Raw genomic sequence first — 27,154 nt, forward strand, 5'->3', positions numbered from 1 at the left:
CCAAATTTGCTCCAGTGAACGAAAATACATCCTGCAGATCATTATTTACATGGCGATTCATAATGTTAGGGTTATGGTTGGGGGGTCCCCACAACATGAGGAACTGTATTAAGGGGTCGCGGCATTAGGAAGGTTGAGAAACACTGTGCTAGAGAGACAATTTTTAGAACAGCCTTTGTTTACGTCCATAACGAAAGGAAAAACAAGGAGAGGATAGGGCCGTTGCATGGAGAAGCTAGAAAAATGTTACCAAGAGAAAGAGAAAAAGTGGGAAAACTCAACAGCTTCTTTGCCTCAGTCTCCTCCCAAAAGGCAACCTGGAAAAATGGAGCAGATTATGGAGAAGAGGGAAAGGCAGCACAGAACAGGTAAAGAGGCAGTATAAGAATATCTGGCTACTCTAAATGGGTTGGATCAGGCATAGGCAAACTTGGGGCCCTCCAGGTGTTTTGGACTTCAACTCCCACCATTCCTTACAGCCTCAGGGACTTTCCTTTTCGCCCTCAGCCGCTTAAGCGAAAAGGAAAGTCCCTGAGGCTGTAAGGAATGGTGGGAGTTGAAGTCCAAAACACCTGGAGGGCCCCAAGTTTGCCCATGCCTGTCCTGGCTGAACTGCCTTCAATGGGGTTGTTGAAAGGACAACTTCTTGAGAACATTTCTGGGACCATTGAAAGAGAGATAACCAGAAGGAGGCATCCTTCCTGAGACATTTCACCCTGTTTGGTTGGTTGCAATGGGGATTTAGAGTCCTTCAACTGGGAGGCTGTTGCTTAAGTCAAAGATGCCATGGTTCTCCTCCTGAAGGAGGAGCTTCTCCATCGACAGTCCGCTCAGCTCTTTCCTGGTGTCCTCCAGGTCTTGAGGGACAGCTTCCGGGATTGACACAGGAAGGGGAAGGAATTGGGGGGCCGGAAGGGCTGAGGAAGCCGTCTGATATTGTAAGGAAGGAGCCGGAAGAGTAGAGATGGGTTGAGTCCATGGAAAGTAGCTCAGGGGACCTTGCTGCTCCAACATATCCAAGTGAGGCATGACGGTCGGAGTCGAGGTGGACCTTGCCTAGTGGACAAAACACATCGAGTGGTGAGTTGGGACAAGCTATTTGGAATTACAGCTTCCAGAATTTATTTACTGTATTTGTAATACCCTTTCTCAGTCAATCGGTGACCCAAGGCGGCTTCCAACAAATCAGTACACAAAACAGTAGATGTGGCTCTTAATGAGACATGCCGCATTATCACAGGGTGTCTGCGCCCTACACCATTGGAGAAATTACACTGCTTAGCCGGTATTGCACCACCTGACATCCGCCGGGAAGTAGCAGCCAATAGTGAAAGGACCAAGGCAGAGACATCTCCAGCCCATCCCCTGTTTGGGTATCAGCCAGCCTGTCAACGACTTAAATCAAGACATAGTTTTCTTAGATCTACAGAGACACTCGCTAGAACACCTCAGCAAGCGAGAGTCCAAAAGTGGCAGTCCCAAACCCAGCACCTCAATCCGTGGGTGATACCAGATGAGAGACTCCCCCCTGGGCACACAGAAGACTGGGCGACTTGGAAGGCGCTGAACAGACTGCGCTCTGGCACCACGAGATGCAGAGCCAACCTTAAGAAATGGGGCTACAAAGTGGAATCCTCGACATGCGAGTGTGGAGAGGAGCAAACCACTGACCACCTGCTGGAATGCACCCTGAGCCCTGCCACATGCACAAGGGAGGACCTTCTTGCGGCAACACCAGAGGCACTCCAAGTGGCCAAATACTGGTCAAAGGACATTTAACCAACTACCAAGTTTGCAAAATCTGTGTGGTTTTTTTCTAATCTGTGTGTTTGTTTTGTTCTGTTAGAAATGTAATACGATGGTATGGTTGCTGATGACACGATAAATAAATAAATAAAGTACACATAAAATCATAATACAGATTAAAACATTAAGACAGTATAAAACACAACAAGAGCAACAAAAACATCATTAGCGTCTCCTTATTATCAGCATTGTCCAGTTCCATCGTCACATCATTTGATTTCCTATATTAGCTACTCTGCATTTGTAAACGCTTGCTCAAACAACCATGTTTTCACTTGCCTCCGAAACATTAAGAGGGAGGGAGCTAATCTGATCTCCCTAGGGAGGGTGCTCCGTAGCCACGGGGCCACCACTGAGAAGGTCCCGTCTCTCGTCTCTGCCAGACGTACTTGTGACAAAGGCGGGACCAAGAGCAGGGCCTCCCCAGATCATCTTAAAGTCTTAAAGTCCTTGGTGGTTCGTAAGGGGAGATCTTGGAGTCCTCGTGGACAACAAGTTAAACATGAGCCAACAATGTGATGTGGCGGCAAAAAAAGCCAATGGGATTTTGGCCTGCATCAATAGGAGCCTAGTGTCTAGATCTAGGGAAGTCATGCTACCCCTCTATTCTGCTTTGGTTAGACCACATCTGGAATATTGTGTCCAGTTCTGGGCACCACAATTCAAGAGAGATATTGACAAGCTGGAATGTGTCCAGAGGAGAGCGACTAAAATGATAAAAGGTCTGGAGAACAAGCACTATGAGGAGCGGCTTAAGGAGCTGGGCATGTTTAGCCTGAAGAAGAGAAGGCTGAGAGGGGATATGATAGCCATGTATAAATATGTGAGAGGAAGCCACAGGGAGGAGGGAGCAAGCTTGTTTTCTGCTTCCTTGGAGACTAGGACGCGGAACAATGGCTTCAAACTACAAGAGAGGAGATTCCATCTGAACATGAGGAAGAACTTCCTGACTCTGAGAGCCGGAACTCTCTGCCCCGGAGTGTGGTGGAGGCTCCTTCTTTGGAAGCTTTTAAGCAGAGGCTGGATGGCCATCTGTCAGGGGTGATTTGAATGCAATATTCCTGCTTCTTGGCAGAATGGGGTTGGACTAGATGGCCCATGAGGTCTCTTCCAACTCATTGATTCTATGATTCTATGCGTTCGGACAGGTCAGTTGGGCCAGAATCCTGGTGATCTGCTCCTCAAATCCCCCCCAGCTTCCTAGTAATAATAATAATAATAATAATAATAATAATAATAATAATAATAACACTTCATTTATATTTGCCCTTCTCCCCGTGAGAGTGAATTACAGTGTAAGCAGATACTGGTAAATACTCGATGCCTTGTTATAATACAATGAGATACACAAACACAAACAAAGGCAAAGGCTTCTCCTTTCATTTCTAGCTTTGGAAGCAATGCTCATCTCCGGCTCAGGAGGAGGTGCTTATTTTCATTTCCAAGCCAAGAAACCTGTGTTGTCCATAGGAACCTCCTGGTTGTGTGGCCCATGGAGCATGTTATGCCTTTCCTACTGAAGCGGTATCTATTTATCTACTCACATTTGCATGTTTTTGAACTGCTAGGTTGACAGGAGCTGGGCTAACAACAGGAGCTCACTCCATCCTATGGATTCGAATTGCCAACCATCAGATCAGGAGTTCAGCAGCACTGTGAGAGCCATTCAGCAGTGGAACTCTCTGCCCTGGAGTGTGGTGGAGGCTCCTTCTTTGGAAGCTTTTAAACAGAGGCTGGATGGCCATCTGTCGGGGGTGATTTGAATGCAATATTCCTGCTTCTTGGCAAGGGGTTGGACTGGATGGTCCATGAGGTCTCTTCCAACTCTTTGATTCTATGATTCTAACCTTTTGCACCACCGTGGTGATCTGCTCCTCAAATCCCACCTGGTAGTTTCCCAAAGGGATCTGTTTTATCCGCAACTTTTGCAAACACCTCCAAATGAATTTGATTGATTTTGGTATTTTTCAGCTCAGCACAAACCACCCTTAGAAGAATGTGACCATTGATAGCAGGCCATTGAGATTCAAAACCACTTTTAAAAGCTATTTACTTCTGGCTGTGAAAAAGTCTCCAAAAAGTGCATTTTTGGGGGAATAGTCCTAGTTTAGGACTTATTCTGTGCAAAATTCTCGTGAAGTTTGCTTAAAACAGAATATTCTGCACAGAAAAGAATGCCTAAATCCTTGCAACACTCCAAGCCCAGAAACTTTAAGGAGCTTTTAACTTGTGTTTCTAGTAATAACATTGTTTGCCGAGAGTTTCTCCAAGATTTTTAGAAACCGTTTTATCCTCCTGGTGAAGAGTGTTGTGCTTTTCAATGGAAAGAACCTCAGAAGCCGTCAGCTGATAAATCAATTGCCTTCCAAATACATCTGGAAGAAAATAATGCTGGGAACAGAACTGAAAGAGAACTGAGATCTATCATCCAAGTCCTGCAAGCTGATATTCAAATCTGATATTCGATATTTAAGGGGAGCGAGAGACAGAACAATGCAATTTATGGCTTTCTTTCATGGCAAGAGTTTGCAAGCGGAGAATCGGAGACGTAAGACTGCTTGCTTAGGCAAAACAGAGGAGCACACCATCCCTTCTGAAATGTCACAGGGACATCAAAATGCATCTACACTGTAGAATTAACACAGTTTGGTATCACTTTAAAGGCCCCGGCTCAATACTATGGAATCAGAAAAGTTGTAGCTTGATGAGACTCCAGGCTAAAGACCTTGTAAAGTTACAGTTCTTAGGAATCCATAGCATTGAGTTAAGATACTCAAAGTGGTATCAAACCACATTAATTCTACAGTGTAGATGCACCCTGAGTGGAAATTATGTCTGCATTTGAAGTAAGCTGAGGACAAAGCTCAAAAGTGGAAGGAAGATAGAAGCTAAGACATTTCAAAAGCCATTTAAAATGTATTAATATTATTAATATTAATATGCTACTTTCCTCTCTTTCTTAACAAAACTCAAAGTACTAAATTGCACTAAATAGTGGCAAATAGTACTGAAATAGTACTATATACAATGAAAACCTATAGACACTTAAGCAGAATTAAATCTGAATCTTGCACAAATGAATAGTTTAACATGGTTGGTGTCATAGAATCATAAATTTGGGAGAGTCCGCATGAGACATCTAATCCAACCTCCTTCTGCCATGCAGGAAAAGCACAATCAAAGCATCCCTGACAGATGGCCATCCATCCATCCTGTTTAATAGCCTCCGAGGAAGAAACCTCCACTGGATTCTGAGGCAGTGAGTCCCACTGTTAAACAGCTCTCCTTATTGTCAGGAAGTTCTTCCTAATCTTCTCTAGAGGATTTTGAACAGAGGCTGGATGGCCATCTATCGGGAGGGCTTTGATGGTGCCTCCCTACATGGTAGAATGTGTTTGAAGTGGGTGGCTTGAGTTCCACAATTTGAGGGATCAATTGGGACCATCCCTTCCAACCTGAATATAGCATATTTCAAGTTCGGACTGAAACCCAGACCAAATTCACCACCATCCAGATCTGGGAGTAGATTCAGACTCACCGTCAGGTTGGTGATCAGGGGTTGGGAGGCATAGGTCAGCACTGAGGAGGTCCCCACCAGTGTGTAACTGGGGCAGACTGGCTGGACGTACATCTCCCCCGTGTAAGGGCAGCTGACTGCTTCGTGTGGCACATAATCAGGATAGGCTGTCCATTGGGTCAATGGCTGCAGAGCGGCCGGAGAGGGTTGCGCTAGCCATCCGGAATAGAGAGTCCCATCATCCACCAATGGAGAAGCAACGAACTCCGAATCGGTACAGACCTGGCCTGGAATTGAAGGAGAAGGCAGCAAGTTCAAGGATATACGAAGCCAGCAATGCAATGGGATGGAGAAAACAGTCAAATTGGGAAGTCCTTACCTGCTGGCGAATAAGATGGGAGTGCCTGATGGGGGAAAAATACCTAAAGGAGAAAGGAAAATAATAACAACCCTATGTAACACAATTTTTGTTCCTGGGTTATAAATGTCATTTCATAGAATCATAGAGTTGGAAGAGATCTCATGGGCCATCCAGTCCAACCCCATTCAGCCAAGAAGCAGGAAAATTGCATTCAAAGCACCCCTGACAGATGGTCATCCAGCCTCTGTTTAAAACTCTCCAAAGAAGGAGCCTCCACCACACTTTCCTAATTCGGTCTATCATAAAAACATGGGAAAAGTTTATCAAACTGCAAAAACTTTGCTTTTGCACAAGGGACATCATACAGCACATTTTGCTCTAGTTTTTCCAATGAGTATTTCATCAAGTCTCAACCAATTCAACATAGTTTCTTTTTCCACTTAAGCGGCTGAGGGGAAAAAGGAAAGGACCTGAGGCCAGGAATTGTGGGAGTTGAAGTCCAAAACACCTGGAGGGCCCAAGTTTGCCTATGCTTGATCTACACTGTAGAACTAATGCACTTTGATCCTACTTAGACTGCCAAAGCTCAATGCTCTGGAATCCTGGGATTTGAAAAGGCACCAACACTCTTTGACAGGGAAGGATCAAGACCTTGCAAAATTACAACTCCCAGGATTGCACAGCATTGGGTCCTGGCTGTTCAAGCGGTACCAAACTGCATTAATTCCACAGTGCAGATGCACCCAAAGATGTTGGCGGATGATTGAGGCAGTTTTAAACAGTGGATTTCAACATCGAGATGACCGATTTTAATGTTTATGTATGTGTATAGTTCATTTTATCTTGGTGGGATGGGCATCCCAAGCCCCCTTCCCTCTCTCCTGAGGAATCTGTACAAGGACCAAGTAGCAACAGTCAGAACTGACCACGGAACAGGAGACTGGTTCAAGATTGGGAAAGGTGTCCGGCAAGGCTGCATCCTCTCACCCAACCTTTTTAACTTGTATGCAGAAGACATCATGCGAGGATGTGCGGGGCTGGATGAATGCAAGGCTGGGGTTAAGATTGCTGGAAGAAACATTAACAACCTCAGATATGCAGATGACACCACTCTGATGGCCGAAAGCGAGGAGGAGCTGAGGAGCCTTCTAATCAAGGTGAAAGAAGAAAGCGCAAAAGCTGGGTTGCAGCTAAATGTCAAAAAAACCAAGATTATGGCAACAAGAATGATTAACAACTGGAAAATAGAGGGAGAAAATGTGGAGGCTGTGACAGACTTTGTATTTCTAGGGGCAAAGATGACTGCAGATGCAGACTGTGGCCAGGAAATCAGAAGACGCTTCCTTCTTGGGAGGAGAGCAATGTCCAATCTCGATAAAATAGTAAAGAGTAGAGACATCAGACTGGCAACAAAGATCCATTGCCTAGTCAAAGCCATGGTCTTCCCTGTAGTCACCTACGGATGTGAGAGCGGGACATTAGGGAAGGAAGAGAGATGCTTTTGAGCTGTGGTGTTGGAGGAAAGTGCTGAGAGTGCCTTGGACTGCGAGAAGATCCAACCAGTCCATCCTCCAGGAAATAAAGCCCGGCTGCTCACTGGAGGGAAGGAGACGAGAGACAAAGTGGAAGTCCTTTGGCCACATCATGAGGAGACAGAAAAGCCTAGAGAAGACAATGATGCTGGGGAAAGTTGAAGGTAAAAGGAAGAGGGGCCGACCAAGGGCAAGATGGATGGATGGCATCCTTGAAGTGACTGGACTGACCTTGAAGAAGCTGGGGGTGGTGACGGCTGACAGGGAGCTCTGGCGTGGGCTGGTCCATGAGGTCATGAAAAGTCGGAGACACTGAACGAATGAACAACAATAGTTTATTTATATCCTGGCATATATGTTGTGCTCCGCCCTGAGTCCCTTTTGGGATGAGAAGGGTGGGATATAAATATTATAAATAAATTAATATATAAATAATGAGGTGTTCCTTACCGTTGTGGCGGCTGCAGTGGCTCCATTGGCATTCTGAAGACTGCCGCGCTTCCTCTTGAGGAGCTCCTTCACCGGTTCTTTGACTCGGACACCTTGGTAGGGGCGAGGGGAGGGCTGCGGAGGGGGCGGCTCTGGGGCAGAAGCTAAGGAAAATATTATTATTATTATTATTATTATTATTATTATTATTGGGTTGTTGTAGGTTTTTTCAGGCTATATGGCCATGTTCTAGAGGCATTCTCTCCTGACGTTTCGCCTGCATCTATGGCAAGCATCCTCAGTGATAGTGAGCACCTCACAACCTCTGAGGATACTTGCCATAGATGCAGGCAAAACGTCAGGAAGGAATGCCTCTAGAACATGGCCATATAGCCTGAAAAAACCTACAACAACCCAGTGATTCCGGCCATGAAAGCCTTTGACAATACATTATTGTAATATCATCATCATCATCATGATTATTATTGCAAATAGTCCCCAAGTTACAAACATCTGACTTAGAACAGGGGTGAGACAACGGCAAGTGAGAGGAATCTTCACTCAGAAGGGAAATCCACTCCTGGAAGAGTTATCATGGGGGAAAATGTGTCTCCACTGAAGCTTTATCTCCAATCCTTGTTTCCACAACAAGCCACATTTTTCAGAATCCTATTTTCACAGGGATGGAAAGTGAGGTGGAATCTTCTGACCAGGGACTCAGACAGCAAAGGAAACCTCACAGGAGTGTTAACCGTTCCCTATGCTAACCAAAGCTAAAATAGATAGATAGATCATAGATAGATACTAGATATGGTTGAATGACAACTAATGCCTCCACCTTCGTTGCTTGGGTTTGGATGGGAATATTTTAATAAATCAAACGCAGAAATAATCCTTAGAATGTGCTCTTTTACTACCACTATTCACTTTTCCACATTATCACCAGACAATTCGATACATTTCTGCCAACGATGAACAAGTTTTCTGAAGCCATCTCGGAAGAAGTCAACACTCTGTTTCCGCAACCCATTGTGCACAGATTTTCCAATAGCCAACAAAGTAATAATGTGACCCACACGTTCTTGTGAAATGCTGATTATGCTTGAAATTTCTCTCTGAGTGAAACGACAACTGTCCTGAATCAATCTGTCAACCTTTTGCTTGGGTAACTCGGTGGTTGCTGTCACAGGACATCCAACTCTTTGTCATGCAAGTCAGGTGTTCCAAACTCAACATCTTTAAACTTACTCGCCCAACGATGCACAGCACTCACATCAACACAATCACCATAAAGAGGTTGCATTCTCTGATGAATCTCCTTTGGGGTGACACCTTCTGCTGTCAAGAATTCAATGACTGCACGTTGCTTAAGTCGCATTGACCGACCATCTGCACAGGGTTCCATACTTCGCACTTTAACAACACAACCATTCAATGCTAAGGCTTCCCACCAAAATGGAACTGTAGAGGAGAGTCTACTGAATAAGCCAGTACCTGATGCATACCAATACTGCCATCTGTTGAGTTACGAAGGTGGAGGCATTACTTTTCATTCAACCCTCGTATCTAGCTAGCTAGCTAGCTAGCTAGCTAGATAGATAGATAGATAGATAGATAGATAGATAGATAGATGGAGTAAGACTTAACAAATGTACTTGTTCCAGCTTACATACAAATTCAACTTGAGAACAAACCTACAGATCCTCTCTTGTTCGTAACTTGGGGACTGCCTGTATCATCATCGTCATAGTCATCACCATTAAATTCCTTTGGACTTCAAGAATAGTAAGGCCTCAATATCTTCAGGGAATACGACCCCAGCAGGACTGTGGTTATATGAAATCACAGATATGGCCAAACAGCCTTCCATGACCTTTCTCCTGGTCCTGGCATACTATAGGTTTTCACTGGAGAACGAAAAGATTCCTAGAGGAGATTTTAGTAGGTCCTCTGATGACAATTGGTGGCCACCTCCAAGAGAATCCTACCACAGAATTGCCTGGAAGACCTAGGAAACACCTAGAAACACTGTTTTGTAAACAAAGCCACAGATATGAGTTCTGTAGTTTGTTGTTTCTTCATTCAGTTGCTTCTGACCCATCATTACCTTCTGGACCAGCACAGACCAGAGCTCCCTGTCAGCCATGGCCACCCCCAGTTCCTTCAAAGTCAAGCCAGTCACTTCAAGGATACCATCCACCCACCTTGCCCTTGGTCAGGCCCTCTTCCTCTTTCTTTCCATTTTGCAAGCTTTCCTGTCTTCTCATTATGTGACCAAAGTACTTCATCTTTGCCTCTACTATTCTTCCCTCCAATGCACAGCCAGCCATTCTTTCCTGGAGGATGGACTGGTTGGATCTTCTCATGGTCCAAGGCACTCTCAGAATTTTCCTCCTACACCACAGTTCAAAAGCTTCTCTCTTCCTTCGCTCAGCCTTCCTTATGGTCCAGCTCTTGCATCCATAGATTACTACAGGGAATACTATTGCTTTAACTACGCAGACCTTTGTTGCCAGAGTGATGTCTCTACTCTTCACTATCTTATCAAGATTGGTCATTGCTCTCCTCCCAAGAAGGAAACATCTTCTGATTTCCTGGCTGCAGTTTGTGTCTGCAGGCATCTTTGCACCTAGAAATGCAAAGACTGGCTCTGCCTCCACCTTTTCTCCCTCTATTTGCCAGTTCTCAATCAGTCTTGTTGCCATCGTCTTGGTTTTTTATGTTTAACTGCAACCAGCTTTTGCCCTTTCTTCTTTCACCTTGGTTAGAAGGCTCTTCAGGTCCTCCTCACTTTCAGCCATCAAAGTGGTATCATCTGCATATCTAAGGTTATTAATGTTTCATCTAGCAATTTTAACTCCAGCCTTGGATTCATCAAGCCCCGCACATCACATAGTTATGGGGGTCTTACTGTATTCTTATTCCACTCCAGATTGTGTCTCCAGATGTTTTGGACTTTGGCTCTCCAAATCTCTTGCTTTTGGTGCTTTTGAGAGTTCGAAATTCCCAATATCTGGAGCATCTAAACATCCTTAGACACAATGGTGATCTGGAGGTTCCTTGGCACATAAAATGAAACTTCTGCTTACAATAATTGCAGTTTTGGGGGATCTAAGACAACGAATGCTTCCCTTGAATAATGGAGCTGGTGCATGAGTCGCAAGGAAAGTGCATTCACTTACAAATCGGAAATGGTTAAATGTTATCTTGCTTGCAGAAGGCATTCAACTTCAGCAAGTGGCCGCTGGATCAAAGTGTGGGAAACAAAAAGACAATATTGATAAAACCCCTCCATTAACAGGCTTTGATTGGAAAGCTCTCTCTCTCCCTATATTCTCTCTGATATGCCTTTTTTTCTATCTGGAACATGGGAGCAAATGAACAAATCAAACAAAGGACCCATATTGTCCTTCCCAGAGAAGCCGGATTCAGCCCTGTCGCTTTAAATCCATATCGGGTCCTCGAAACCACTCAAATCTTGGAATGTGGAAAATGCTCTTATCCATTTGTATTGGTGCCAAACACATGGTAGTGAGTGCCGAAATGGAAAAATGCAAGAATGCATAGTTTTGCATCTCTGCGGAGGCTGTAAAATACTCACCTTTCTTACGAGAAAGCAAGATATTTCATTATCCAAGTTGGAAAAACCCATCTGAGTTGGGGAAAGTAACTGCTTGGATTACAGATACCACAATCCCCTATCCTATATGTGCATTGTCATCCTTTTCTATTTTTCTGACTTGACAGAAATGGGCTTTCAATTGTGAGATGTGTTTTTAATGCTATTTTAAAAAAAATTCTGATGTTAATTCCTTTTAGATGGATCCAACACAACAATTTGTTGCATGATTTTGCTAAAAATAGCTTTGAGTAACATTTGCATTTTTCCCCAAAAATCCGTATTGATTTTAATGTTTTGTCTCGGCATTGAGTGCTAGATAAATGATTGCAATCAGCACTGTAATCTATTAGTCTTAAAGGTGCTACTTCTTCCTTTCTTCTTTTAGTACAGATTGATCTGAAATGTTTGGAGAACCTTTGGGTTCCTGATTTCTTCGAATTTCGGAATACATGATGGGAAGCCTTGGAAATTGTGGGCCCAAGTCTCAACACAAAATCCATGACGGTGAAAGTGTGGAGCAAACTGTGTTAATTCTACAATGTAGATCAGGGATCCTCACAGTTTTTAAGCAGAGGGCCAATTCAAGGTCTTTCAGACGTTGGTGGCCTGGACTACAGGTTGTTGTTGTTGTTGTTGTGTGCCTTCAAGTTGCTTCAGGCTCAGGGCAACCCTTAGGCGACCCCCTCACAGAGCTTTCTTGTCACAGTTTATTCAAAGAGGATTTGCCTTTGTCTTCCTCTAAAGCTTTTTATTCATTTCATATCAAAAGCATTGCATAGAATAACTAGGTTCTTGTGGGTTTTTTCGGGCTATAGAGCCATGTTCTAGAGGCATTTCTCCTGACGTTTCACCTGCATCTATGGCAAGCATCCTCAGAGGTAGTGAGGTCTGTTGGAATTAGGACAATGGGTTTATATATCTGTGGAATGGCTGGGGTGGGACAAAGGATTCTTGCCTGCTGCAGTTAGGTGTGAATGTTTCAGCTGATCACCTTCATTAGCATTTGAAGGCCTGCCTGAGCCTGGGAAAATCTCTTGCTGGGAGGTGTTGATCTGTGCCTGGTTGTTTCCTCTCTGTTGCTTTGCTGTTGTAATTTTCAACCAGAGAAGTCAGCCATAGCAGAGCACCTGATGAACCAGCCTGGACACAGCATATTATTTGAGAACACGGAAATGCTGGATCACACCAACAACCACCATGTCAGACTACACAAAGAAGCCATTGAAATCCACAAGCATGTGGACAATTTCAACAGAAAGGAAGAGACCATGAAAATGAACAAAATCTGGCTACCAGTATTAAAAAACTCTAAAATTACAACAGCAAAACAACAGAGAGGAAACAACCAGGCACAGATTAACACCTCTCAGCAAGAGATTTTCCCAGGCTCAGGCAGGCCTTCAAATGCTAATGAAGGCGATCAGCTGAAACATTCACACCTAACTGCAGCCGGGAAGAGCTCCTTGCCCCACCCCAGCCATTCCACAGATATATAAACCCATTGTCCTAATTCCAACAGACCTCACTACCTCTGAGGATGCCTGCCATAGATGCAGGCGAAACGTCAGGAGAAATGCCTCTAGAACATGGCTCTATAGCCCGAAAAAACCCACAGGAACCTAGTGATTCCAGCCATGAAAGCCTTCGACAATACATTGCATAGAATGTTGTAAAGCAATGTTTTTGGGTTGGAAAGATTAGCTGTTTACAAGCAACGTTGCCCAAGGGATGCCCAGCTGTATTTACTCAGTCTTCAAGGAGGCTCTTTCCGTGTCCTCTCCTCTGAGGCTGAGAGGGTACAACTTGGCTAAAGTCACCCATCGTTATGCCATACTTTCTAAATTCCCTCCATCTCTGTTTCCTGGAGTGAAGAGGATTGCTAAAGTTTAGGAGGAAAGTAGAGAGAGCAGAGGAAAAGAAAGGAAAGAAGACTTAAGAAGCAAGGAGTTGGGACTGGTCCTTTTGTTTTGGAGGGAGATAGGGAGAAGAGGAGAAGAAAGGAAAGTTAAGGAGCAATAAGGTGGAGCAGATCCTTTGATTTTGGAGGGAGATACTGAAAGGAAAGGAAAGGAAAGGAAAGGAAAGGAAAGGAAAGGAAAGGAAAGGAAAGGAAAGGAAAGGAAAGGAAAGGAAAGGAAAGGGGAGAGCTAAGGAGCAAGAAGAAGGTGGAGTGGATCCTTTTGATTTGGAGGGAGATAGGGAGAAGAGAGGAGAGGAGAAGAAAGGAAAGGAAAGGAAAGCAGAGAAAAGGAAAGGAGAGGCGAGGCGAGGTGAGGAGAGGAGAGGAAAGGAAAGTTAAGGACCAAGAAGAAGGTAGAACCTATCCTTTTGTTTTGAAGGGAGATAGGGAGAGGAGAGGAGAAGAGAGGAGAGGAAAGGAGAGTGAAGCAGATCCATTTGTTTTGGAGAGAAATAGGGAGAGGAGAGCAGAGGAGAGAAGAGAAGAAAGGAAAGGAGCAATAAGAAGGTGGAGCAGGTCTTTTTGATTTGGAGGGAGATAACGAAAGGAGAGGAGCAGAAAGGAAAGGAAAGGAAAGGAAAGGAAAGGAAAGGAGAGGAAAGGAAAGGTGGAGCAGATCCTTTTGTTTTGGAGAGAGATAGCAAGAGGAGAGGGGAGGGGAGTTAAGGAGCAAAAAGGAGGAGGTGACCACAATCTGAAGTTCAGAACGGAGGCCGGATAAACGAACTTGAGAGTCAAATGTGGCCCGTGGACCACTATTTGGTGATCCCTGGTGTAGATGCACCCAGAATTATATCCTCACCCAACTTTAGGATCCATGCCTAAGAACCTCCAAGTCATGTTGACCCTGAATTGACTATCTTTATTTATTAATTAGCACAATTAAATCATCCCTTCTTTCAAAGGAAGAGAAGCCCATTCTAGGACTCGGAGGACAAGAACTGGAGAAACATGTCTCTCCTTCGCATCCAACAAGGGATACGAAGGTCAAGAAGATTGATGTCGTTGCCACCAGATTTGGCAAAATGTTGCTTTCCCCAAAGGAGCTCAGGATGGACACAGCTCTTCCATGTAATGCTCTAGGCAAATGCATCATCTGCAGAAGTCTTATCGCCACTCAGTTTTGTGTGCCAAGTGCAACAAAGTGGAGCCAGGTGAAGGGTTAGGAGGGCAGGAGGTAACATTTTGGAAGGCCTCCATGGCGGACTGCATTTTTGGCCAGCCTCCTCCTCTTCCCTATCCTTTTTCCTTTCAGAAGCCAATTCTTATCACAAGATAAAAAACGGTAGAAGGTGCCTTCCAGAATGCAGAAAGCGAGTGTTATTTATTTATTTAAAAACTAAATGTTATTCACCATCAGAGTTTATCTATGCATCATCTCCAACCTGTAAGTTGTAAGTTTACTGTTGTTTCTGTGCATTATTATCTTTTGTTTGTATTCATTATTATCTTTTGTTTGTATTTATTTGAGGCCTTTTGTTTTGTGCCTGTAAACCACCCTGAGTCCCTTCGGGGAGAGAGAACAGTATAGAAATAAATTATTATTATTATTATTATTATTATTATTATTATTGACTTTGGGTTCTAGTCCAAACTTTTCAAAGTTTCATGAACTCCTAAAATAGGTGCAGGACTTTGGACAGCCCCTCTCGATTTCACACGAAAACCCAGAATACGTGTCCTGCTCCCGTTGAGATGAACATCACGAGCTGCTATAGGACCCGATCCTCCCAAGTAGGCGGAAGATGGAAAGGCAACTTGGCAACTGATTGAGAGATGGAAATGGAGCCAAATATGCCAATCTTCCATGGCATCTTCCCTTGGTGTCCTCTGTCCAAGTGTGTTGAAATGGACGTTTTGCGAATGAGTCACTCCAACTCCCTGCAAAGCCAACTTTCCCTTGGAAACCCATTGTCATCTCAGGAGGGTTTGCATGGTTGGCTGCATCTCTTTCAAGGCCCAAAAAGCGTAGTTTCCCCCTTGAGCCCTCTTTCCTCCACACTTTGGCAGGTGACAACATTGATCCATTTCGCGGTGCCAAACCAGAACGCACCATTGTTTTCTCCCCCCCCCCCCCGGCATAATCACACAGCGACACATAGAAACATTGAAATAATAAGCTTTTCGAGGAGACACAATGGCAATCTTTTTTCCCTGTTTGCAGAAGCCTTGACAAAGCAAACACCGCCTCGATAACGAAAACGCGGGCACAAACGCACACAAAACTCAACGAAGGAGAATGGGAAGCATGATTTGAAAAAATATATATAATAATAATAATCGGAGTGCTTTCTTAACAAGTTGGTTGGGGAACTTGGCTCACATCAGGGGGAAAATGTGAATTGCACAACCTATTTTCTCACACCTTCACACACACTGGGTTCAAATCTAAGAAAACAAATCTTAGATTTGTTTAAGTGGGTGTAATCCTCTCCCTGCGATACCAGAGCATGTATCCTTACGCACTGGGTCGCTCTCAAAGCATACACCATCCAAAGATTCCATTAATTCTTCCTTGCAGGGAGAAAAGGACATATCGTTTCCATAGCTTCCTCCACTGTGCAAAAATTGTGGCAATTTGCACAAAAATTGTGATAATTTGGATAACAAGCATCAGAAGGTGCAGCTACACTGTAGACTGAATGCAATTTGGCACCACTTTAACTGCCCTGACCCAAGGTAATGGAATCATGGGATTTGTAGTTTGGTGAGGTCTCAACACTCTTGGACAAAGAAGGCTAAATATCACACAACAACAACTCCCTTATTTCAATAGCAATGAGTCATAATAGTTAAAGTGGTGTCGAACTGCATCAATTCTTCTGGGTCTAGTTTCCTATCCAGAGTTCTTTGGGAGCGATGCAATCCCTGTCCCTCACTTTCTGGCTTGAACTCGATAGCCTCTGTGTGAGAATGCCTTCAACCTGGAGTTGTCAGTTGAAGGCTGTGTCAACATACAGAAGGCAAACCATGTTTTCTCGGATGTCAATCGCTCCATCGCCTTCTCAGGACGCTTGCCACCTCGATCTGACACCATGCGCTGTCAACAATGCGAGGCCCAGGATGTGCCGAAACCTGTTTGCTGGGGAGAAAACCTCAAGTGCATTGGGGTCTAAGCTTTCCCATGGCGTTTTCCCTTTTTCGGAGTGATGGTGACAACCAGAACATTCAAGGGACAGATCCAAGCCCAGGCCACACACATCAGGGCCAGTGTTTCCCAAGACACCCTTAACCCACTGCAAAGGCGCTAAGCAAACATCGCCTTGGGAGGTGTTTACTGGGTGATCCAAAGCCTTTGAGTGGCAATGGAGCCTGTCAAAGAGCCGGAAAGTTCTCACTAAAGTTATGCACAAAGTGTGAACATCTTGACTTAGGGCCAGAAAAAGAGGCATCTACACCAGTGGTTCTCAACCTGTGGGTTCCCAGATGTTTTGGCCTTCAACTCCCAGAAAACCTAACAGCTGGCAAACTTGCTGGGATTTCTGGGACCCACAGGTTGAGATCCACCGATCTACACTGGAGAATGAATGCACCTTGGCACTACTTCAACTGCAGTTGTACTTTTCCAAAGAGTGTGGGTGCCTCGCCAAACTACAGCTCCCACAATTCCATAGCACTGAGCCATGGCAGTCAAAGTGGTTCTAGACTTCATAAATTGCATAGTTTAGACACACCTTGGTCTAGAGCAGTGTTATTCAACTTTCCTAATGCCACGACCCCTTAATACAGTTCCTCATGTTGTGGTGACCCCCAAACATAACATTGTTTTCATTGCTACTTCATAACTATAATTTTGCTACAGTTATGCATTGTAATGTAAATATCTGATATGCAGGATGTATTTTCATTCACTGGACCAAATTTGGCACAACTATCTGATACACCCAAATTTGAATACTGATGGAGTTGAGGGGAGATTGATTTTGTCATTTGTGAGTTGTAGTTGCTGGGATGTATAGTTAACCTACAATCAAAGAGCATTCTGAACTCCACCAATGATGGAATTGAACCAAACTTGGCACGCAGAACTCCCATGACCAACAGAAAATACTGGAAGGGTTTTTGTAGGTTTTTTCGGGCTATATGGCCATGGTCTAGAGGCATTCTCTCCTGATGTTAAGCCTGCATCTATGGCAAGCATCTTCTCACTACCTCTGAGGATGCTTGCCATAGATGCAGGCGAAACGTCAGGAGAGAATACCTCTAGACCATGGCCATATAGCACGAAAAAACCTACAACAACCCAGTGATTCCGGCCATGAAAGCCTTCGACAATATTGGAAGGGTTTGGTGGGTATTGGCCTTGGGTTTGGGAGTTGTAGTTCACCTACATCCAGAGAGCATCATGGACTCAAACAATGATGGATCTGGACCAAACCTGGCACGAATACTCAATATGCCCAAATGTGAACACTGGTGGAGTTTGGAGAAAATAGACTTTGACATTTGTGAGTTGTAGTTGCTGGGATTTATAGTTCAGCTACAATCCAATAGCATTCTGAACCCCACCAATGATAGAATTGGGCCAAACTTGGCACACAGAACCCCAATGCCTTAAAGAGACTCACTGTCATGAGCCTCCCTTCTGCCTCACACGCTCTCCTTTGCCCACACATGCACACCATGCTGTCATGCACCAAGTATGCCTGCTCTCCCCTCCCAACTTGGAGTCTCAGAAATAGCCCTCCCCTTCACTGAGACAGGCTTTTGGTGGGAGGATTTGCCATCTGTTTCCAAAAAGGAAGAGAAGGACAGGTGGAGAGATCTTCAGCCTTCTCTGCCAAGGAGGTTCCTAAGACCATCAGCAATATATGTTTTCAGATGGTCTTTGGTGACCCCTCTGAAACCCCCTTGTGACCCCCCCCCCAAGGGGTCCCAACCCCCAGGTTGAGAAATTCTGGTCTAGAGGAGTGAGCCATCTATTTAGTATAAGAAAGGTTCTTCAACAGAACTTGGGAATGTTATATTTTGGGTACTAGACCACCTGCAATCCTCTCCAGAATACTGTCCATGCTGCCTAAGGGATTCTGTAAGCTGTGGCCTTAAAATAATGTTTCTAAACTCTGCCAAAGCAAAGCAAAATAATGTCATGGTTTCACGGACTTGATGGAAGAGAATGGACTAAGGCGCAAATGCAAAACACAACTAGTTGACAACTTAGATACCTAGTTAAATCAACCCGAAAGCTTTTTTGGACACACATCTACCATGCTCAGATTATGCAGCAGATAAGGGAATTCTATAGCCACAGTTGGGACATACGGTATTTGGTTCCTTGGGATCACATTACAGGAATCCTCGGATTCCGGTCCGCCGTGTTGGTGTCCCAGCTTGAACCACTGTTGGAGAGCCGGAAGTGGCCAGACTCCTCCTCCAGAGACCAGCTTCAGTGCCAAGGATGCATCCATCCACACATTGGAAACGCTCACCATAAACAAGTGTCACCTGCCCTGCCAAGTTCTCTTCGCTAGAATCTAAGGTTTCACGATTTAAGGAAAGCAACTGATTGAAACCTCGCTGACTTCATCAACAGTCTAAAGCACCTGCTTTTGTGAAGCCGCAGTGAGCATCCTCCACCTGAACGCCTTTCCCCAGATGAATGGAGAGGCACATGATGGTTTCACCTCTCGGTTTCGCCACTGTAAGATTTTCAGTCCCAGTTTCCCTCCCTCTTCATCGAGCCATTTTCGAAACCATGGCTAGCTTTCTCATTGGACATCCCAAGAAGGGACTCATCTACTATGAAACTACATCAGAGCTTAAGCTGGGGTGCAAATTGCTGTAGAATGAATGCAATTTGACTCAACTTTATGCTATGGAATCATTGGAGTTTGGTTTGGTGAGGTACCAGCGCTCTTTAGCAAAGCAGGCTAAAGAGCTTCTAAAACTCCATAGCATTGAGTCGTGGCAGTGAAAGTGGAGTCAAACAGGATTCATTCTACTGTGTAGATCAACATTTCTCCAACTGGGGGTCAGCCATGGAGAAGAAGAACTCAACAGGTTCCTGGACCATCTTAACAGCATCCACCCAAACATCCAGTTCACCATGGAAAAAGAAAATGAAGGAAGACTGCCTTTTCTAGATGTCCTAGTCATCCGCAAACCAGATCAACAATTGGGTCACACCGTCTACAGAAAACCCACACACACAGATAGATATCTACATAAAAACTCCAACCATCACCCAAGTCAAAAAAGAAGCACCATTAAAGCCTTGGCAGACCGTGCAAAAAGAATCTGCGAAGCCCACCTCCTCCAAGATGAACTGAACCACCTCAACTGGGCTCTCCAGGCCAATGGAGACTCCACCTCAGACATCAGAAGAGCTGCAAGACCAAGAACAAACCACGAGAGTAAAGATGAAGATCCACCCAGAGGAAAAGTGTTCCTGCCATACATCAAGGGAACCACTGATCGCATAGGGAAGCTGATGAGGAAACACAACATACAAACTATCTACAAACCCACCAAGAAAATCCAACAAATGCTACGTTCAGCAAAGGACAAGAGGGATCCTCTCGCTTCTGCAGGAGTCTACCGTATACCATGCAGCTGTGGACAAGTCTACAGAGGGACCACCAAACGCAGCATTGCCCAGACACGCATCAAGGAACATGAAAGGCACTGCAGACTACTTCAACCAGAGAAGTCAGCCATAGCAGAGCACCTGATGAACCAACCTGGACACAGCATATTATTTGAGAACACAGAAATGCTGGACCACACCAACAACCACCATGTCAGACTACACGGAGAAGCCATTGAAATCCACAAGCATGTGGACAATTTCAACAGAAAGGAAGAGACCATGAAAATGAACAAAATCTGGCCACCAGTATTAAGAAACTCTAAAATTATAACAGCTAAACAACAGAGAGGAAAAAAACCAAGCACAGATTAACACCTCCCAGCAACAGATTTTCCCAGGCTCAGGCAGGCCTTCAAGTGCTAATGAAGGTGATCAGCTAAACATTCACACCTAACTGCAGCAGGGAAGAGCTCCTTGCCCCACCCCAGCCATTCCACAGATATATAAACCCATTTTTCCTACTTCCAACAGACCTCACAACCTCTGAGGATGCTTGCCATAGATGCAGGCGAAACGTCTGGAGAAATGCCTCTAGAACATGGCTCTATAGCCCGAAAAAACCCACAAGAACCTAGTGATTCCAGCCATGAAAGCCTTCGACAATACATACAACTCTAAAACTCAAGATCAATGCCCACCAAAGCCTTCCAGTATTTTCTGTTGGTCATGGGAGCACTGTGTGCCAAGTTTGGTGGAGTCCAGATTGCTGTTTGATTGTCGGTTGACTATAAATCTCAGCAACTACAACTCCCAAATGACAAAATCAATCCCCTGCCCCTAACCTCACCAATATTCAAATTTAGGCATATCAGGTATTTGTTCCAAATTTGGTCCAGTGAATGAAAATACATCCTACATGTCAGATATTTACATTACAATTCAGAACAGTAGCACAATGACAGTTATGAAATAGCAACGAAAATAATTGTATTGATGGGGGTCACCACCACATGAGGAAGTTTATTAAGGGGTCGTGGCATTAGAAAAGTTAAGAAACACTAGTTTAGATGCACACCAGGTAAAATTTCTCAAAAGCTCTTGCCATGCCAATATTTGCACAGCTGCAATTCAAAACGCACCCAAAGAACCCGGGACCTGGGTCATCTGATAGGTCCATCTTGTCCAGAGTTTGGAAATGAGCCCTGCTTGGACTACAACTCCCAGCATGCTCCAGACAATGGAGCATTTGGGGACCAGAAGTCCAAAACAGTAACATCTCCTAAGTGCAGCCTTCTGTGTCTCCAACCAAAGACCCATGGGAAGCTCCCAAGCAGAACCCAGTGGCAAAAATAGCCACCATCCGTTGCTCCCCACATCCACCGGCATGAATCTATCCCAACGGCTTGCCATTAATAGCACATCCTCCTTGAATTGAGGAACGTGGGGCTGCTTTTAAGGCACATTTGTGGATGGGCCAAAATGCTATTGAGTTGGTTGTCGTTCTTTTTGCCTTCTTGCAAGTCCTTGCAGGTGGAAATCAAAGTGCCTTTAAGGATAAAATTCTTAAATCTGAAGAAACTTACAATAATAGCATATACTTAAAAGTGTCCCCCGTCTGTTTGGTGTCACTTATTCTGAAGCAGGTGAGCAACGAATAAGTTGCAGGCAGTCATTCTTTTTCTTTGGATGATCAATATCTTAATATTTCTTAATGCTTGATCATTTGTTGAAAACTATTTTGGGTACCCGGTGTTGGCCGGGTTATTTGAAAAAGTTTATGTTTTAATTATACCAAATGCATAAGGTTGTGGGTGAACTACAACTCACATCATGCCAGGTTAACCCTGAAAAACTTCATCAGTACTTAAAGTTTGTTATGTTGGGCAACTTTGCTCTAGATACATCATCAGTTGGGTTTAGTGTGCTCTCTGTCTGTAGGGTAAACTACAACTCCCACTATGGTGAGTCAGGCCCCTCAAGCCCCTCCAGTAGGTTGAGTTAGTCATGGGGGTTCTGTGTGCCAAGTTTGGTCCAGGTCCATCATTGGTGGAGGTCACAGTTTATCTGGTTGTGGGCGAACTACAACTCCCAGAAAGGAAGGTCAGTTCCTCCCAAACCCCTCTAGTAATCAAATTTCGGCATAAGTATGTGTGCCAAGTTTGGTACAGATCCATCGGTGTTTAGGTTCACAGTGCTCTCTGGATGTAAGTGAACTACAACTCCCCCAAATCAAGGTGAATTTTCCCCCAAAGAACTCCAGCATTTTTTGCTGGTTATGGGGCTGTTAGGAATTGTGGGAGTTGAAGTCCAAAACACCCGAAGGGCCAAAGTTTGCCCATGCACAATCTACATGGTAGAATTAATGTAGTTTGGCACCACTTTGGTTGCCATGTCTGGTGCATCACTAAACTACAAATCCCAGGACTCCATAGCATTGGCAGTTCAAGTGGCATCCATCAAACTGCATTAATTCTATCATGTAGATTAGGGGTCCTCAAACTTTTAAAACAGAGGGCCAGGTCACAGTCCCTCAAACTGTTGGAGGGCCGGATTATAATTTGGAAAAAAACATGAATGAATTCCTATGCGCACTGTACATATCTTATTTGTAGTGCAAAAAACACTTAAAAACAATACAATAATTAAAATGAAGAACAATTTTAACAAATATAAACTTATTAGTATTTTAATGGGAAGTGTGGGCCTGCTTTTGGCTGATGAGATAGGATTGTTGTTGTTGTTGTTGTTGTTGTGTGATTTCAAGTCGTTTCAGACTTAGGTTGACCCTGAGCGAGGGCCGGGTAAATGACCTTGGAGGGCCGCATCCGGCGCCCGGGCCTTAGTTTGAGGACCCCTGATGTAGATCATGCATGGGCAAACTTTGGCCCTTCAGGTGTTTTGTACTTCAACTCCCACAATTCCTAACAGCCGGTAGGCTTTTAGGAATTGTGGGAGTTGGAGTCCAAAACACCTGGAGGACCAAAGTTTACCCAAGCCTGATGTAGGCTGTTAGGAAATGTAGGCTGGTAGGAATTGTGGGAGTTGGAGTCCAAAACACCTGGAGGGCCAAAGTTTGCACATAATAAAGATGAAAATATGTTTGTGTATCAAACTGCATTAATTCAACAGCGTAGATGCACACACCCCTCAATGGAGAGCTTCAAGAAGTGCTTTCAGGTCTCTGATAAATGGATGGATTCTGCTTTATGATCTTGGCTCATTTGGACATTTTTATAAAAGCAAACTAGCCGTCCCCTGCCATGTGTTGCTGTGGCCCTCATGGGGGTTCTGTGTGGGTGGTTTGGCCCAATTCTATCGTTGGTGGGGTTCAGAGTGCTCTGTGATTGTAGGTATAAATCCCAGAAACTACAACTCCCAAATGTCAAGATTCTATTTTCCCCAAACTCCACCAGTGTTCACATTTGGGCATATTGGGTATTCTTGTAGAGTTTGGTCCAGATCCATCATTGTTTGAGTCCACAGTGATCTCTGGATGTAGGGGAAGGAACTACAACTCCAAAACCAAAGGACACTGCCCACCACACCCTTCCAGTATTTTCTGTGGTCATGGGAGAACTGTGTGCCAAGTTTGGTTGAATTCCATCGGTGGGGTTCAGAATGTTCTTTGATTGTAGGTGAACTGTAAATCCCAGCAACTACAACTCCCAAATGACAAAATCAATTTTTTGTTGGATTGGGTTGTTGTGGGTTTTTCCGGGCTATATGGCCATGTTCTGGAGGCAATTTTTCTCCTGACATTTCGCCTGCATCTATGGCAAGCATCCTCAGAGGTAATGAGGTCTGTTGGAAGTAGGAAAATGGGTTTATATATCTGTGGAATGACCAGGGTGGGACAAAGAACTCTTGTCTGCTGGGGCTAGGTGTGAATGTTTCAGCTGATCACCTTGATTAGCTTTCAATGGCTTGGAAGTGCCTGGGGGGAATCTTTTGTTGAGAGTGATTTTATGTGCCTGTTTGTTTCCCCTCTGTTATTTTGCTGTTGTAATTTTTTGAGTTTTTTTTAATACTGGTAGCCAGATTTTGTTCATTTTCATGGTTTCTTCCTTTCTGTTGAAATTGTCCACATGCTTGTGTATTTCAATGGCTTCTCTGTGTAGTCTGACATGGTGGTTGTTGGTGTGGTCCAGCATTTCTGTGTTCTCAAATAATATGCTGTGTCCAGGTTGGTTCCTCAGGTGCTATGCTATGTTGGATTGTTTTTGTTGGATTGTTAGGTGTCTTGTGTCCAAAATTGGTGTCAATTCATCCAGTGGTTTTTGGGTTCTGTTAATCCCACAAACGAACATTACCTTTTTATTTATATAGATTGCTTGACTTTTGTTTAAACGATAACCATGATTCAATGCATCGAGCGTGATAAGGTTCAATCCTAATGAAATAGATAAGGACACACTGCTGTGAATAAGTAGTATTTTCCTCCCGTGGGGCGTCGTTCACACTTCAATGTTTGCCGCCTTCCCACTGCTGCCTACATCTTTTGTCAATTATTTCCCATTATTTAAAAGACAGACCAAATTATGACAATTTTTCACTTTCTAAAGCGGAAATTCTTTGGTTTGCAACCACCGTCGCCTTACAAAGAAAGCATTGTGGCCATGAATCATTCCTTGACCTTTGATTTGCAGTGACTAATCCTTCTGAAAACATTGGAAATATTCTCTTGTCTTGGTAGCTATTGTACATGCTGGAAACTTCACCTTCGCATGCAATGTCAGTCATCTTAATCATTTTCTTCTCACTCTTTATCTCTCCAGAAATGTGTTCTCCTTCCCTCCTTTCAGCTCTCAATGGCGCATCTCCACTGTACAATTAATGCATTTTGATGCCATTTGAACTGCCATGGGTCAATGTTCTGGCCTCAGGAGAGCTGTAGCTTTGCAAGATATTTACCCTCCTTGGCCTTCGCTGGTGCCTCACCAAACTTCAAATACCAGGATTCATAGCACTGGGCCGTGGCAATTCAAGTGGGGCCAAACTGCATTAAACCTACAGTGTAGATGTACCTATGGATGGGTCAGTTGCAGAAGTGGCCCTAGGTAATTTTCAATAGTAAGCAAACAGTATTTTGCCTTCCCCCCCCCCCCCAACCAATCACTGATATATACATTCTGTTTGTCGTGGGAGTTCTGTGTGCCATATTTGGTTCAATTCCATCATTGGTGGAGTTCAGAATGCTCTTTGATTGTAGGTGAACTATACATCCCAGTAACTACAACTCCCATATGTCAAGGTCTATTTTCCCCCAAGAGCGCCTCAAGAGCACCCACCCCTGAGCAAAATCAACTATACTGCAAATGCTTACTTTGCGTAATGGGTTGAGCCGCCCCTGGTCAGTTGTTCCCAGCCAAATGTAAGATATGGAAATGTTGTTAAGACTCCAACTTCCAGAAGCCCACAACTGAAAAAAATTAATATCTCCAAGTTCAAGAAATAAGAACTATTTATTTATTCATTTATTTATTTATGCTATTTCTGCCCCGCCTAGGCGACTATCTGCATCTATGGCAAGCATCCTCAGAGGTAGTGAGGTCTGTTGGAACAGTTATAACCTATCGGTTGCTGGTTGACCTACATTACCAGCTGCACATAATAATGATCATCATAAGGTTTCTCTTCAGCACACACACACATGGTCTACAACTTACTGTAACTTGGTACGTATTAGAGTTGTGTGTGGATCCGTTTTCCTTCGTTACATCCATTCTTTTGGGTTGTTGTAGGTTTTTTCGGGCTATATGGCCATGTTCTAAAGGCATTCTCTCCTGATGTTTCGCCTGCATCTATGGTAAGCATCCTCAGAGGTAGTGAGGTCTCTTGGAATTAGGAAAGTGGGTTTATATATCTATGGAATGACCAGGGTGGGAGAAAGAACTCTTGTCTGCTGGAGCTAGGTGTGACTGTTTCAACTGACCACCTTGATTAGTATTGGATGGCCTGGCAGTGCCTGGGGCAATCTTTTGTTGAGAGGTGATTAGGTGTCCTTGTTTGTTTCCTCTCTGTTGTTTTGCTGTTGTAATTTTAAAGGTTTTTTTTTAATACTGATAGCCAGATTTTGTTCATTTTCATGGTTTCCTCCTTTCTGTTGAAATTGTCCACATGCTTCTTGTGGATTTCAATGGCTTCTCTGTGTAGCCTGACAGGGTGGTTGTGAGAGTGGTCCAGCATTTCTGTGTTCTCATATGATATGCTGTGTCCAGGCTGGTTCATCAGGTGCTCTGCTATGGCTGACTTCTCTGGTTGAAGTAGTCTGCAGAGCCTTTCATGTTCCTTGATTCGTGTTTGGGCCTTCCTGAGTTTGGTGGTCCTTCTCTAGACTTGTCCACAGCTGCATGGTACACGGTAGACTCCTGCAGAGGTGAGAGGATCCCTCTTGTCCTTTACTGAACGTAGCATTTGTTGGATTTTCTTGGTGGGTCTTTAGATAGTTTGTATGTTGTGTTTCATCATCAGCTTCCCTATGCGGTCAGTGATTCCCTTGATGTCTGGCAAGAACCCTTTTCCTCTGGGTGGATCATCTTGACTGTCGTGGTTTGTTCTCGGTGGTCTTGCAGCTTTTTGATGTCTGAGGTGGAGTCTCCATTGGCCTGGAGAGCCCAGTTTAGGTGCCTCAGTTCTTTGCCCCACCCTGGCTATTCCATAAATATATAAACCCACTTTCCTAGTTCCAACAGACCTCACTACCTCTGAGGATGCTTGCCATAGATGCAGGTGAAACGTCAGGAGAGAATGCCTCTAGAATATGGCCATATAGCCTGAAAAAACCTACAACAACCCAGTGATTCTGGCCATGAAAGCCTTCAACAATGCATTCTTGTTATATCATCACTACCTCTGAGGATGCCTGCCACAGATGCAAGCGAAACGTCAGGAGAGAATGCCTCTAGAACATGGCCATATAGCCCAATCCTTTCTCTCCATCTCAAAGATGCCACCAGATCCTTTTGTGTTCCATCACAACGCCTTTGAGCACCTCTTGAAAACTGAAAAGCACTTAGAAAAGTTGATAATACATATCAATGGCTCCTATTCTTCCAACAATATGGTTCTTATGGCCTTCCAAGGTGAGCTCTAAGAAGGAGGAAAGTTTAAGCAGAGGAAAATCCCAGAACTCACCTTTTTGCCAGTGCATCTTCTGCTAGCAAGCGGAGTCCTTTTTCTCACCCCTCTTTTGGTTTTTTTGGTGAGATTCTGGGCACCTTTTTATGTGATCATCGGCTCTTCAGATGTTCCTTTTTGGGACCTGGGTCCCTCTGAGCGAGAAGAGCTCGTCACATCCTGTAACCGCAAGAACTTCAGCTTTTTTCCCTCCCCGCTTTTTCTTCACCACAACACACGGCGGCTGTGATGTGGAAATGTACAGAAGAGACATTCGATCAT

General features: G+C 44.3%; 1 protein-coding gene across 1 annotated transcript; it reads right to left on the reverse strand.

The window, feature by feature from the left end:
* Positions 1 to 564: 564 nt before the first annotated feature.
* On the reverse strand, positions 565 to 27,154 carry POU2AF1 (POU class 2 homeobox associating factor 1). The gene is made up of 5 exons (XM_060787623.2): positions 26,891 to 27,154; positions 7,667 to 7,809; positions 5,703 to 5,745; positions 5,345 to 5,610; positions 565 to 1,056 (listed from the first exon to the last, which is right to left on the reverse strand). The coding sequence occupies exons 1-5, from the start codon at positions 26,904 to 26,906 to the stop codon at positions 742 to 744; spliced, it is 783 nt and encodes a 260-aa protein (XP_060643606.2). The 5' UTR covers positions 26,907 to 27,154; the 3' UTR covers positions 565 to 741.

The sequence above is a fragment of the Anolis sagrei genome, chromosome 7, assembly GCF_037176765.1.
Source record: "Anolis sagrei isolate rAnoSag1 chromosome 7, rAnoSag1.mat, whole genome shotgun sequence".
Lineage (NCBI taxonomy): Eukaryota > Metazoa > Chordata > Lepidosauria > Squamata > Dactyloidae > Anolis > Anolis sagrei.